At 39.1% G+C, this 15,003-nt stretch overlaps 1 protein-coding gene across 1 annotated transcript in view; it reads left to right on the forward strand.

The window, feature by feature from the left end:
- kif6 (kinesin family member 6) overlaps positions 1–15,003 on the forward strand; it is a 72,615-nt gene that overhangs the window by 53,348 nt on the left and 4,264 nt on the right. Inside the window, exons 14-19 of the mRNA XM_039603015.1 lie at positions 1,908–2,010; positions 3,307–3,362; positions 11,644–11,694; positions 12,323–12,410; positions 12,533–12,668; positions 14,481–14,569. Of these exons, the coding sequence (XP_039458949.1) occupies positions 1,908–2,010; positions 3,307–3,362; positions 11,644–11,694; positions 12,323–12,410; positions 12,533–12,668; positions 14,481–14,569 (523 nt within the window). The remainder of the gene's footprint in view (positions 1–1,907; positions 2,011–3,306; positions 3,363–11,643; positions 11,695–12,322; positions 12,411–12,532; positions 12,669–14,480; positions 14,570–15,003) is intronic.

A 15,003-nucleotide genomic window follows, 5' to 3' on the forward strand; every position in this document is an offset into this window, starting at 1 on the left:
GACGCTGATGATTCTAGCAGGCCGAGTAGGCCGTCCACACGTTTCTGTGATCTGGACCAAGTAGAGACACCTCAGTGAGTGAGAAGGTGCAGTAGGAACATAAAATTCGCCCAAAAATAATTGTGAAGCTCCTAGCTTCTTCTCTTTGCTGGCATTTCACCTCTAAAATTTGTTGAAGCAGCTAAAACAGTCACAACACATTCAAACCTCTGTGGTTTGTCTGCACTTGGAGCACGGAAAAGAAAAATGAGGAAAGTTGGCCTGAGGACCGTGTGATCTCATTACCCCACAAATTCTGTGAGCACAACATAATATGATGTTATATCACCCTTAGATATTCCTGGAATGCTGCTTTTTTACAAGAGTCGACCGGAGTGCATTTCCCCTCAAGAACCCCTCATGCTGATTTGTAGAGTTTGGCTCTTGTAGCACACGTCTAGGTTGGTTTTAATCAGGACTTTCCAAAAATAAAGAAACAGCATTCCTAACTGTCCCACGATTAATCTCACATGAGTTAATGTCCTGTGTACAAATGTCTTTGGTTAGAACGGATAAGTCCACAGATTTAACGGGGGGTGGGGGGATTTATTGGAAATCATGGTGGCATTTTGGATTTTCCAAAGAACAGTTGGAAAACAGTTGGTAACAGAGAGGAAAACAACAACTTGTTTTTCTGCCTTCTTAATAAAACAGAAAAAAAATAGAGCAAATTCCAGTCGCCATGATACATGCAGCACTTATAAATAATAAATAGCTCCCAGTCATTTAATGTCTACATACAAGTTTAGCTTTTTGTGTAAAACAAAGAGAAATAAAGGTTTTACAACAGGTTTATTATCATGTAATAGCATGAAAAATAACAATGCACCAATTGTAAGATTTTTCACTGATCCCAATATAATCTATATTGATCTCATATTGTGTTATTTAGGGAGGTAACATAAAGTTCAAGTTTCAGAAAAAAATCACAGTTGATCGACTAAGATTGCAGTGTCAGTATTAAGCTCAGGATTTGAACTTTTTCAAGCAAGTAATCCAAACCATGCAGTGACATATTAACGTTATCTTGTGGATGGGCTCTTCTCAAGGATTTTCTTAGGTCGGGTTTGGTCAGATTTTGGTGTCTTCTTTCTGCCATATGATGTCAATTGCCTCTGCCCATCAGGAATCTCAACAAGAACTTTTATTCAGAACTATTTAATCTACAAATAAACATCCTTCCTTTGCTAATGTGTTTATATTAGTCTAACCATAGCTTTGTAGTTAGACTCCAGGTGATTGAGCATTTGGACACAGAAGTGGTGCATAATGGTTACCACACAGATGCTTCTGGGTCTTTTCACTCCTTTAGGAACCTTCCTAAGAAAAAAATTGACAATCCAGCCTTTCTAATTCAATCGCATGTTCATAGGGAGACCATATCCAAACTCTCTGCTCTGTTGTGTTTTATCCCCTTGGTGGAAGTGCAGTATTTAAAGCAGATGTGTACAGCTTTAATAAAAACTTGAGCAGTGAGCAGGAAGTTATGTCCAACATCATGTTTCCTGATGTGCGATGCACTGCTGAGGTTGAGCAGCGAGGGGTGGGGTATATCCACTATGCAATCTTGACATGTTCAGAACTGCTGTTTATATTTGTGTTTATGTTCTCGCTAATCGTCAAATGCCGCGATAATCAGCCATATCAGTAGAGCTCTGTAGCGCACATCTGGCTCCCAGACTGGAGTCGAGTACCGGTGAATGTGGGAACATGTAGAGTTGTTCACATTTGCACAGCAGGACCTGGCATGCATGCTCGAGCTAGCTGATGTTTTTTAGTGTGAAGCTGCTGATATACACAGTGTTTATGATTCATAAAATAAAGCACACTGTGCATCTCAGTGCTGATTTTTATTCTCTCTCTTTTAGGCCCCAAGCTGTCAATGGGAAAACAAGAGGCCTTTGAGATCTTCATAAGAGACCATGAAGACCACCTAACCATAGAAGACAACAAGAGTCTGCTGAAACAGAGGTTAATGACCAGTAGAACAAAATATTATCCTGATAATGCCCAAATTAAGGCAGACTACTTCAACGTATAAGCAGTACCACAAAGTTCAGCATTTCAAGGATATCGTTTTCTTCTCGGGCACCTCTTTCTCTAACATCAGGAATCAGTCCGAGTGGTCACATGAATGTGGTTAACAAAGTCACGTTCACTCAGGAAAATGAGTCTTTGCCCTCATAAACACGGAGCAATAGTTTTGAGTAAAATTCAAATTACATATATAAAATCAAAAGTTTATTTAGTCAGACAATTAATCATTAAGGAAATGTGTATTCCAAATTAGGTAGTTTCTTTTGTTTGAGTTCCATTAAATTTTACGTTTTACTTTGTACTTATGTATGGAACTTAAAGAAACTTAAAGTTAGCATTTTGGACATAAAGATTTTTGGGTGGATCAGTCTAGTTTATACAGAAGAGGATAAGGGCCACTGGGAAAAAAAAGGTGGGCACGTCTTTTTTTTCCATTTCCAGAATTCTCAGAATCAGAAATGGAGGAGTATGTGACTGTACTTCACTTTGATATAGAAACAGAATAAGACAAAGAAGAGGACCCGGAGGAAAAGTGAAGGAAATCAGAGAAATTCTTGATAAGTTCTGAAGCTGTTTTATTGTAACTGGATTACAACTATTTGTTATACTCCACATTTGTGGAATTCCAGCAACATTTAAGTGACTGTATGTGTGAGTAATGAGAGAAAAAGCTTTGATTTACATTTGGTCTGAACAACCAAAACATTTTTCAAAAGTCAAATGAGTAATTTTTAGAAGAAATTGGATTGAAAGCCTGTTTTCCTCTTTATCTCAGTGAAGCACGAGTGCACTGTAACTTGACCACTAAGAAGGACTGATAATTTTCTTTGGGATTATTAAAACGAGAGCTAGAGAGAGATTTAAGGTTTTAAAAATGTGTTTCAGTGTTTCAACAGTGCAAACACTTTCAACAGTTTCTGCATAGTTGTTTTTGACGTATTAAGCCTTTATGTCCCATTCATGGACTTCTTCTGCACGGCTGGTGGATGTATTTCCGTAGAAAGAAAATAGTCCTACAAAAAACTGCTCAAATTAAGGTAATGATTAGGTAATGATTTATGTAAAGACACATTATTGCAGTATTGTTTTTCAATGGATTTTCTATCCTCAAGAGATGCCAGACATCTCCACAATCCAGATGGATAAACAGCACAACAGGCCAGAGGAAGCATATGTAAATGTGATTTTGGGGGTGAACTTTGCTTTTAATTCTTTGATTCTTTTGAACAGATCAGCAGAGGCCCGGGAACTTGGAGAGGAATTGAATGAAGCCAGAAACAGAATCAGTAAGTTTTCTTATTCTTTTTGAAAAACACATTACACTCAAGAGCTGCGTAATGTTCAGGTGTGCAGTCTTCAATCATAGAATAGAATAGAGCCCTCTATTCAAAACAAAGATATAAATAGTAAAGACATCATCAGGAATTAACAGCAAACAGAAGAGAGGGATATACACAAAACAAGAGAAAGGCACACATTGGAGAGCAAATTGCTGGGAAGCAGTGCAAAAGGACTTGATCATCCTAATGGAAACTGAGATACAGTTGATAAGACGCTCCATTTAGTTCAGTGGTGTGTTCTTCTGTGTTTACTTCGCCACACATCAGCAGCAGAAGAGCTAACATAGCATGAAGCAAGCTAAGACCAAAGAGTGAGCAGTTTGGAGGTTCATACTGCGATAGCAACAGCCTTTCGCTACATGTTTCAAAGGGTTTTTTCTTTTTCTGTGTGTTCGGAGATACAGTGGTGTAACAACAGTGTTTGCCCTTTCTCCTCACATGTAGGTTTGGGGGGTTTTCCCTCTTAATAAGAAACACCTTTATTTAGAAACTGCATTTTGTGTTTACTTGAGTTATCTTTGTCTAATATTAAAATTAGTTTGATGATCTGAAACTTTTAGTGTGACAAATATAAAAAAATAGGAAATACGGAAGGGGACAAAGACTTTTTTATACCACTGTAAACTGTATAAGGAAGAAGCTGAAAGGGCATTGATTTGACGTTGGGAAGCTTCTGTTGTTACTATGGCAACATAATGTCCTCAGCTCAATTAATATTGTTTAACTTCACCTGTGTCTGTCTGACAATAGGTGACAATAATGCGGTTTTATTTTTCTTGGATTTGTTGTCTTGTGTTTTTACTTTTGAATATTCCCAAATTTAGTTAGTTTTGGTCAGCTGTTTTAACAAGTGTCATATTGGTACATTTTGAAAGGCCTGAAGAGTTCCACATTTGGATTTCCAGTTACTGAAGATTCCAACCTGTGCCTTTTACTTGGCTGTAACTCTTGTGCTCTTCTGTGTAATATCCAAAACGGGTAGACTTGGCATTAGCTTAGGCCAAAGCTGAGTGGTTGTAAGTCTTATGTTGTTAGTCTGGGACTATATTCACTACACAATGTGTGTCTTCTAAATGCGCACAAGTGACCCAAAGTACAGATTAGACAGGGAATGTCTCATTTGCCCTTTATTACTTATTTCCAAGTCAATATTTTTATTTCTGGACTTGGAGTCACAATTCAAAATAATTCTTATGTATTGTAAACGTGGTTTAAGAGTTCATTCTCTGCCTGAAACAAGCTGAACCAGGGGTCTGTCATACTTCCGTGTAACATGACATTCTATGACACAAGATGGGGCTTCCATTAAGAACAACTCTGAGAATGCAGAACCTTTTGAGGAACTGAGCTAAAAGAATTATGTTAAATAGCAACAGACATCTGAAAACATCCCAGTGATAACTTTCTTAGATGCACTGAGTCACCTTCTTCTTCTTCTTCGGTCACTTTTTTCACTCACTATGTGTTTATACACCTCTCTGCATTTAGCTATTAGTTATTACTAATCTCTCTTGTTTTTTTCTTTTGTTCCTTTTGCGTTTTTTATTTTTTGCTGTTTTCATTTTAGTTTTGTGCAGGTAAAAAAAACGTCATTTTGAAAACTCCTACAGCTGTTCCATACAGAAAAAAAGGAAAAGCAGAGAAGGTGCACTTTAATATATAAATCATAAAAGATGCCTTGTTAGAAGCTCGGTATTGTGTCATAACCTGCTGCTGTTTACAGAAACACTAAAAGCCGAGTCCTGTCCCCGCTGGCAGTGAGTTTAAATGATATTAATGTTTGGTTGAACTTTCCAGTAAACTCGGAGCAGTTAAAATGTGTTTTTATCTGGTTTGCATTTACTACTGCAAGCTACATTTATAAATTTCCCTGCTCTGTCTGTGGCTCATTTCACATGCCATTGAAATGGATAGGTTTACACCAACGCCTGGCATCAGCGCTGCTTCTGAGCACGCTCAGTGGTTTAGTAGCATTTGCCCGTTAGCCTCACACATGCCAGTGTACACTTATCACCCTCTGAATTAAATTTTTTTTGTCTTTAGCGTTCACTCCATGAGGTGCTGACACAGACGAATATGTCACATGTCATGCAGAAATCAACCCTGACAGCATGCAGATTATTAACTCTTTAAATGTGTTCTGCAGACCACACAGTGAGGCTGAAGCGAGGAAAAACTGGATTTTTACTAATTTATCCACATTCCTCATCTTAGTCAAACATCTCAATGCTGTCAAAGCTTATTACATTTTTAGGTGCACAGAGCTGCATTCTTCCTGGATGAGAGATGGTGTTTTTAGTGGCTGGAAAGTGGCTCACTGTGTTTTCCTGCCATCTTGGAGGGTTTGCTCGGAAACTTTACACCACCTGTGTCTCATGGTTAAAGGAGAACATGGAAACTTTTAGGATAATATGAGGTGCTTTTTTCTAAAGGACCCATCTTGACGGTTAGAGGAAGCATCAGTCTCTAGTTTATGCTGTATTTCTTGGCCTCACTATGACTCTAGAGATCAGTCCTACCTGCAGAGATGCATTCTGAGACCGTAGGTCGAAAGAGTTCAGGGATATCTATTTAGAAAGTCACAGATGCACATCTTCTGTAGCAGGAGTATGAGACTGATGTGATTCTGAGCTCCCACTAAAGCAATTTGTGTGAAGCGGCGAGAATGAGAATCAGTACCTCAAAGACTGAGACCGTGGTTTCATGGTTCCAGAAGGCTAAGCTTTTGATACCCCTGTCAATCTATGTTTCAGTCATCATCTATACTTGAGATCTGAGCAGTAGTCAGAAAAATCATGAATGCAGGTTTACACATAGGGTGAAGAGTTTGGACATCAGGATGGAGCTCAGAATAAGGCCATTGCTCTTGTGTTTCTTTGGAGGTTTTCTGAGCATTCCCAATTTGGGAAATTAGAAATTACATATATGTTATCTGGATTGGGAAATTCTTGGAGGAATCAGAACATTTTGTTAGGGAGATGGACGTCTGGAATATCCTGCTTAGTCTGTTGCCAATGCTACGCTGCTATAGATGTGTCCAGATTTGACCTAGATCAGTAAAACCACTGAATAAGAACATACATTCTGAACATTCTTATTTATTTTAATTTACTGCAGAAGAACCCCAGCTGTCACAGTCCGGGGGTGTTGGTTTTGGTTTTTCTTGGATTTTTCTTGGATTACTGTATTGATTTCTTTTATTCTACCAGATTGCAAGCTTTTCTGTGACATCTTTGAGTCTTTTCATTCTTTGTTTTACTTCATAGTTATTCTGGTGATGCCTTTCAGTTTTCCTGTGTTTTGTTTCATGTCTCAGTTTTCTGTTTTTGTTTTCTGCAGCACAGTAATAGTTTTCCGTATTTTTACAGGGCAGCTACAGTTCCAAATGTATGTTTGTGGAGGCAGGAGGTTGTCCTAAATCGAAATCATTAGCGCTTTCTGAATATTCAAGTGGTTTGGTTATATATTTATTCCTGAGAAAAAATTCTAAATTCCAGATTTCTTATATAATGTTCCTAGAAACACACGCCTCCAGTTTTTACACCAGTTTTAACATCCTTTGGTGGGGCAGTTCTGTTGTTTCTTGCTTTGTTGAGGAATTTGGGCCGAGCATGTGACACCTTTGGTATCACTTTGATTTCACCTTTGCTAAAGTGACCCACAGACGCAGGAAAAGTGAGCATGGAACTGGACATGTGCATCACTTTTCAGAACAAATACCGGAAGAAAAATATTGGAGTCTTTGTTAACATGAGCTGCATTTTACTATGCTGACTGTTGCTGTGATTAATTCCTGTGCTAGCAGCCATATATTAAAGTGGTTTATAAAAAGTCCATAGTTTGGGTCAAAGCCTCAGTCAACAGCAGTATGAACCCAGCTGTCCTACAAAAATGGAGAATGTTTAGTGCAGCTCTCTGTCTAATAGAAACAAATCTTGCTTCCTGTGTTCTTGCGGTTCTTTATTTGTCCTGTGAATTTTAAACATTTACCAGATTACTTTGTGGATATTATTCTTCATCTACACATAGGTCAGATGCTGGAAAGCTGGGCTGCACGTATGGTGCTCAAATCTCACCTCACTTTGGTATTTATGTGGCATATCACATTCAACCTCCCGGCCACAAAAATCACCAAATATTTATTGAGGCTTGTAGCTTGAAACCAGCCTTTAAAGTCGACAGCACGTCTACTGACGGTGGTGTGGGGGGGAACCCTGTGTGGTTTGGAAGAGTTTTTGGTGTTGAGCTCACAATCTTGTCCTGGATGTGGAATAGAAGCACTGAAGTCTCCACCCACTTTTACTTGACAAATATCCTGGATTTTTTTTGTTGTTGTTTTGGTCTGTTTTGGGACTTAAACTGGCTTTTGTGACCAAAAAGTTTTGATTCTTTTTTATTTCTCTGATCATTGCTGGGACAGGTAAAAAAGTAAATCTGTTGTATGTTAACCCTTTTGAAACCAGAGTCATATTGGGTATATGGTGTCTCCTCCCTCCCACTGATAACCTGCAGATCCTAAAGAAATAAGAGATATTTGTCCTTTGGCCAGTTTTCAGTCTTTTACTGTAAACACAGTTCACACAGTCACTATTGAACATTTTCTATCTCAAACTTTGGCTGCATTTATGGTCATTTAGGTTATTAGTCTAATCCTGGTCAAAATCATTGAATCAGATTATCTGATTCAGTCACAGACTGTACATAAAAGTTGGAGTTATGTACAAAAAGTTAGTGCTGTCACCTATTGTGCTGTTTTGGAGCTTTTTACCTGTTGCTTTCTTGTTTTTTGATTGTTTTCGTTTTTTGTTGGAGCCAGAAGTGACCATGTTTGAATGGGACACTGGTTAGCTTGGATGGCTACATGCAGTTCAGTTCAATTCAATTCCTTTCAATTTAATTTATATAGCACCAGATCACAACAACAGTCGCCTCAAGGTGTTTTATGTAGTAAGGTAAGACCCTACAAAAATACAGAGAAAACAGAGGAAACCCAAATAATCATCTGACACCCAATGAGCAAGAGCTTTGGCGACAAAGGGAAGGAAAACCTCCCTTTTAACAGGAAGACACCTCCAGCAGAACCAGGCTCAGGGAGGGACGGCCATCTGCCGTGACCGGGTGAGCGGAGGAAAGCAGGAGACAAAGACATGGATCCATAGACAGTTATTTCACCAACTAAAACTGGAGCATACTTAACGTATTTCTTGAATTGTCTGTAAATGAGCCATATTTTTGTCAGACAGCTGCATTAAAAGTATTCAGAAAGGTGTCAAAAACACTGGCTGTGTTAGAATCACATCCCTAATAATACAAACTTTATTCCTTAAAAGAATTTAAACAGGTAAGTTTTTAAAAAAAAGTTTATTCTAGGCTGCAAAGACGGTTAGTTCAGCTTTAAAGCTTGATTTGTAACATGGGAGTCTATACTCACTTTTGTAGCCCACCTCAAGTGGACATTAGAAGAACTGCAGTTTTGATAGTTCATTTTTCAAAACCATTTTAAAGAGATTGTTGCAGGGTGCAGTCCACGAGCCTTTAAGAGAGATGTGTGATGAGTTTACACAGAAGATATTTGGAAAATTTATGGCTAAATAAAAGGGTGGGGCCACGCAGGGGCTTCGGGCGAATATAACAGATCTGTTAAAGAATACTTTGGCCATGACCATGTACGGATCAGAGTGAACCCAAAGCCAACCAAAAAAAATGTGCTCTTTATGTTGCCTTCACGTGCTCCCTGCCCCTTTTTTGTACCCTGTCATCATAGCGTGGTCATGGCATAAATATTTTTTAATCCTTTTATGTTATTATGAAAGGGGTTGTGGGTCATGTTTGAGAGAGCTGTGTCTGTTAGTGAAGTCTCAGGCTGCCCACCTCACCACAATGCGAAGCCACAGGGCGTCTCAGTACATCTACATTTTCAGCTACCCACACACAACCCAGCTTCATACTCCATAGGCATTTGGAAAAACACTGTCATCATGGGCACACTGTGTCAGGGCTGCTCATTTGTAATGTTTCACATCATCCATTCATGTCTCTGCTGTCTACTGAAACCCTCAGAAAAGTGGTCCTGAAAGACGAGCTGGTTACACGGGCACTTTGCAAACAGATTTAAAGTATTCCACAGGAGAAAGCCGAGCAAGAGCTCTAATCCAACCATTTTGTGGCGTCATGTGAGGTGTTACAGAAACCCACACCCCTTTTTTTCCCCACATACTTCATCTGGATTTCCCATTTTCTGATTTCCACTTGAGATAGGGTTGTATTATACAAAGAGCTGCAGCACAGCAGCGCCTATAAGTGAATGACACCTGTGGGACTTTAATGGAAACACCACAGAAGATACTGCCATTCAACACTGCTTTTATCTGGTAGTCTGGCTCTGATCTAAACATGAAGTAAACATGAAATTGTATCCTGTGTTTCTCTTATGGCAAAAGCATCCCTGGACATTTTAGTCCCTTTACTTGCAACTGTCCTCTACTACCGAAGCGGTTTATTACCAATTTCTCCAACAATGTAATTAAACACTTCAGTTCAGCAAAACAGACATACAGTAAATGACTTGCCCATATGTGAGGACTGCAGTATAGCCACAAGAATCAACATTAATCCAAATGCCGCCTCCTTGTTGCTTCTTTGCTTACTGAAGACTTCATTTAGAGGACTATGGAAGTTTATAAATCAGCACCATGTCCTATCTTGACTATTGTTCTGTTTTGATTTATTTCCTGCAGTACTGTATAGTAGACAATCATAATAAACTTGAGCAAAATTTCAACTTATGAGGTCATTGTATATAGAAGTAATCCCTGTGAGGCCTCATACTCCTCCAAACACTGTTTCACAGAGTTGTTTTTTTCTATTCTTGGCTCGATATGATGATGATGATGATCATATAGATCTTAGGCAGAAGATGAACTGAGGGGCTGTACTCACGCGCTTTATAAGATAAACAAGGTAAATATGAATTATTCTGAATTGTGACTCATGCAAAGCCAGTCTAGTAGAGTTCAAGAGTAAAAATAAGAAGTTAGAAATGTGCAGAAAAGGTTAATCATCTGGAAAAAAATATCAATAGCTTCATAGGTTCAAATGTCTAAGAAGAATAGGTTAGATAAACTCAAAATAATTGCCCTTTGTAACTCTAGAGCTGGGGTGTCAAACATATGGCCCAGGTACCAAAATTGGCCTGGCAAAAATTCTGGCCCATGGGATGGCTTTGGAAATGTAAAGGAGGACATACATTTTGGACTTTTAACTATATTTTTTTAAAGGTTTTACAGATTTTTCTTCTGATAACGAACTCCCCCATGCCGATTCATACTACACCAAAGTAATTAAATAATATATGTTTTTATTTTACTCATTTACCTCTTTCAGTTTAAGGCCCAAAGCCCCAAAACCTACAGATTATTTTCACATGCTACAGCAGCATTTCTTTATCATGTAGAAAAAGTGAGATGCACTGCTTACATTGCGCTTCTTTTTCTTATATTAACATATCTTATTGATTAATAAACCCACATAAAATCAAAGTGGGCTGTATGTAGCTCACGCTGTAACATGAGTTTGATAGGCCAACTCCAGAGGGAGCTTTAGGATTTTGCGTGAGATTGTTGATTACAGTTGAATTACAAAAACAAAGTGTGAGATTTGAAAGAACTGTTATGGGTAGAAGTTTAGCTGGTGCCACTCTCAATCCTAGATAAATCGAGAGAGAGCTTTCGGAATATCTTACCAAATCAAACATGCAGATCATCAAGAATAAGAATTCCATACAAGATAAAGATCGGGGCCTGGGTTAGTAACAGAGGAGGAGGCTAGGGATAGGGTGAGATGGAGGCAGATGATTTACAGTGGTGACCACTAAACAGAGCAACTGAAAAAAAAAGTACCTATGATTGAAATTTGTTGTGCACACTTGGAATTCACTGATGTTTGAAATAATGTTTTTTGTTCTGGGTTATAATGAGGACGCCCTGTATTAAGCAGCACATGGGTTTTAGCTGCTTTGCATTGCAGGGATTTTAAGTAGGTGAGTGACAATCCAAAATGTCTCTTCATAAACAATGTCATGCAAATTTTACTTGCTTGACTTTTATGAAATCATGTGGATCCAGGCCACTTTCTTTTAAGTTATGAAGCCCAGTGGCCTTGGAGATGGATGTGCTTTGAGTCTCTTGATGGAAATTACAATTTTTTGTTGTCGTTCTCCTTCTCTCAGCTGAACTGAAGAAGCAGCTGGATGTGCGGAGGAGACAGAGGGCCGCTTATGGTAAAAATTATTTATAACTTCTACCCACACCAACATCTAAACAACAAACATGTGAAGCAATTAAAATTCACCACATTTCTGCACATTTCTTGCCTTTGCATTGGGATGGCAGCTTGAGGAAGTATCAGGTCTTTTTATTATCATCTTTTTGATATTGAACTCTTCTCAAAACAGGATGATAAACGCTGAACACATTGTGGCCCCTTTTCAACTGTTACTGGTGGCCACTTCAAAGCTGTTGCAGCAAGCCTCAGTGAATGAAAGCTTACTGGCCAAAGAGTGGGCGGCTCAGGCTCTAAGACGCCTTCATTTGCTCCATTCTGACTGTTTTGATCAGTGACATAAAACCTTTGATGGGGAAACCTGGTTGTAAAGCATGCAAACACCTCCCACCCAAAGGCTTTTCTTGTTATTTGTAGTTCCGCATCACAGAGCTCTTCACAGCAGCCTGGTTTCTATTATCCAAGGCCAAGAGTTTAAATGCTTTCTTTGAAGCCAATGGACTCATGACACGCACAAATTCTCAGCTTCTAATCTTGCACTTGTCATTTTATATATAACATGACCGTGTTTCTTTTTTGTTTTTAACTCTTTTGTCATCTCTGCAACCTGTCAATTTGCACCACAGGTGTCATGGAAAATCACACAGGGCCTGAGGAGGAGTTTGACCCAGTTGAAGAAAACCTCTGCAAGCACATTGAGGAAGAAAAAAAAGGGTGAGTTTGTAGTGCTTTTTAATGAATTACTATGGCAGACCCTGCTTGCATTGATTGGATACAGCAGATTCTTTTTAACGTGGACAAAAGATGAATTCAGTACCGTTAATTTCTCCTGTCAGTTACAAGAGCATCGTTGGCCGTCTAAAAGCGCTGAGGACCGAGATTGAGCATCTGCAGCTGTTGTTGGAGAGGTCAAAGGTCAAGCTCCAGAAGGACTTCCATAAGTGGTGGAGCCAGGAAGCTTCCAGTCTGCAGGTGGCTGAGCTTACCTTCCTCTACCTATCCATGTGACAACACCACATAAAGCATCTGGGAGCCTGATGTCAAGTCCAGGGAAGAGTGTTAAAGACGTGTGTCTGACATTAGGCTTGTCTCTGGGTTTTTGTCTTTCTGTTTATGGATGTCTTCTTTCGTGTGTTTTCTGAATGCAGGGCTCTGTGGTCGTGTAAGTCGATATGCATCTGTCTTTGACTTGTGGGGCCTTTATGGCACCAGTGTGACCCTTGCAGCCTCTGTTCAACATCATGCTCAGTGGGTCCTGGGGGGAGATATGTAGGAGGCAAATACACACAGAGACATTTTCATAGAACTCTTTGTGACCCAAACAAGAGCCTGGAAAGCAGCTTAGAGGAACAGCAACAGGAATGATGGACAGTCCCAGCAGATAGCATTAACAAGAACAAAATGTCACACAGTAGAGGCAGCCAGCTAAACATAGTGGAGAACAGTTGCCATAACACTATAAATATTGCATAAATTTTAGTAGCTAAAGATTTAGCTATTGAAATTGTTGGCTAACAGTCTTTAACAGACATGTGAAGAATAGAGTTTCCATACAGCTATGTACTGCTTCCATAGGAATTCAGAGGCTAAATAGCAGCAGTTGCTGATAATCCAATTCACTGATCAATTAATTATCAGGATGTGTGAGCACGTTTATAAAAGCAGGAGCTTTGGCATTTTGCCGGTGTGGAGCATTCAGATGTGTGTCAGGACAATGCTGCAGTCTTCGCAGAAGTGGACATCCCAGGAAATTCACCCCAGGTCCGGAGCACTCAGTGCTCAGAAAAACTGTAAAAACACCCAAGAGCTACATCTCAGGCAGAGTCAAATGTGAGACCATCTGTCTCGCAGCTAAAGCTTGGCTCAAACTGGGTCACAGAACAGGACAACGATCCCAAGCACTGCAGCAAATCTGCAACAGAACGGCTGAAAAAGAAAAGCATCGCGGTGTTGCGATGGTCCAGTCAAAGTCACAGTGAAAAAATTCACAGTGTAAAGTATAGTGTAAGAAAGAGAAAGATGGAGAAATTAATATTATTTCCCAAAGTATAGATACTACAAAAAATTCAAATATAATTAATTCAGATGTATCTTTAACCAGCGTTTGAGCTTTTACCGTATGATGTGTAAGTACTTTACCAGTATCTACACAGCTGTATCTGTCTGTGATCTGTGGGTAATAAGAGATAAATTTGAAAGAATATGTTTGCAAAAGAGAGAAAAGCTGATAAAATTTCATGTCTAAAACCAAGTTAGACTTGTCTCTCCACTCGCACGCTTTCCTCGGCCTTGATGGCTGTTATGTGGTTGGTTTCGGAAACCAACTGCCTAGAAGATGTTAGGCACCAACATGTGACGAGCAGACGTCGCTGGTGCCGCTCTTATTATTTGATCTTATGAATGGAGAAGAATATCTCATTCACATCTGAGAAAAGTTTGGAAATGTGTCACTGAGTGACGAATGGGAAGCAGAGGAAATCCGACAGACGGGCCTTACACATGCAGTTTGAGTCCACAAAGCTGGACGTCCTTTTTCGTGCCCGTATATATTCATCAGCTTTGTTCGGCCGTTTATTGTTCTGTTTTTGTTCTGCACACATGTGATCGCTTAAACTTTGTGTTATAACAAAGCCAGAAGACACAAAATACCTAAGGTTGTCTGGTCCTTTTAAAGAGAACTATGGCCACATTGCATTTAACTGTTACCAGGTTGGTGTGATGTTTTTTGTAGAGAAGTGGTACAGAAATATTTCAGTAAATTAACTTTTCATTATTTGTAACCAGGAGTCTGAGTCAGAGGCTGCAGCCCAAAGTCACACTGGGACACTGAACAACACCATACAGCCATCTTCACCTCGAGCTCTGGGATTTGGGTGAGATTGCTTTTTGCCCAGACTTACAAAATATGTAATAAAGGTCTGGCCAGTCGGCTGGTATGCGCTCTTAATATGTGTGTATTAAATAGACATTTTTAGCTTCCATTCAGCTCACTCATGTATAAAAACGAGCGAAGTTATAATGAGAACCACTCTCTTTTTACTGATTTATTAATAATGTTATGGTTTCCTTTTCATTTCCGTGCTTGAACACTTGATTTTTAGCCAACAACCTGCAGCTTGTTTCTATAAAACCTTTTTTTTTTACTTTCATAAATAGCAAACAGTTGCTGGAACAATGTTAAATCAATAAAACAATGTTTTTATGTGAGAGATCCAAACAATACTAAAAGACATAAACTTCATCACAAATGTTGAAAATGATTAAAGGAATTATTAACCACCATTTTTTATAAGGAATATAGTACAAG

This window comes from Oreochromis aureus, linkage group 19 (genome assembly GCF_013358895.1).
Source record: "Oreochromis aureus strain Israel breed Guangdong linkage group 19, ZZ_aureus, whole genome shotgun sequence".
NCBI lineage: Eukaryota > Metazoa > Chordata > Actinopteri > Cichliformes > Cichlidae > Oreochromis > Oreochromis aureus.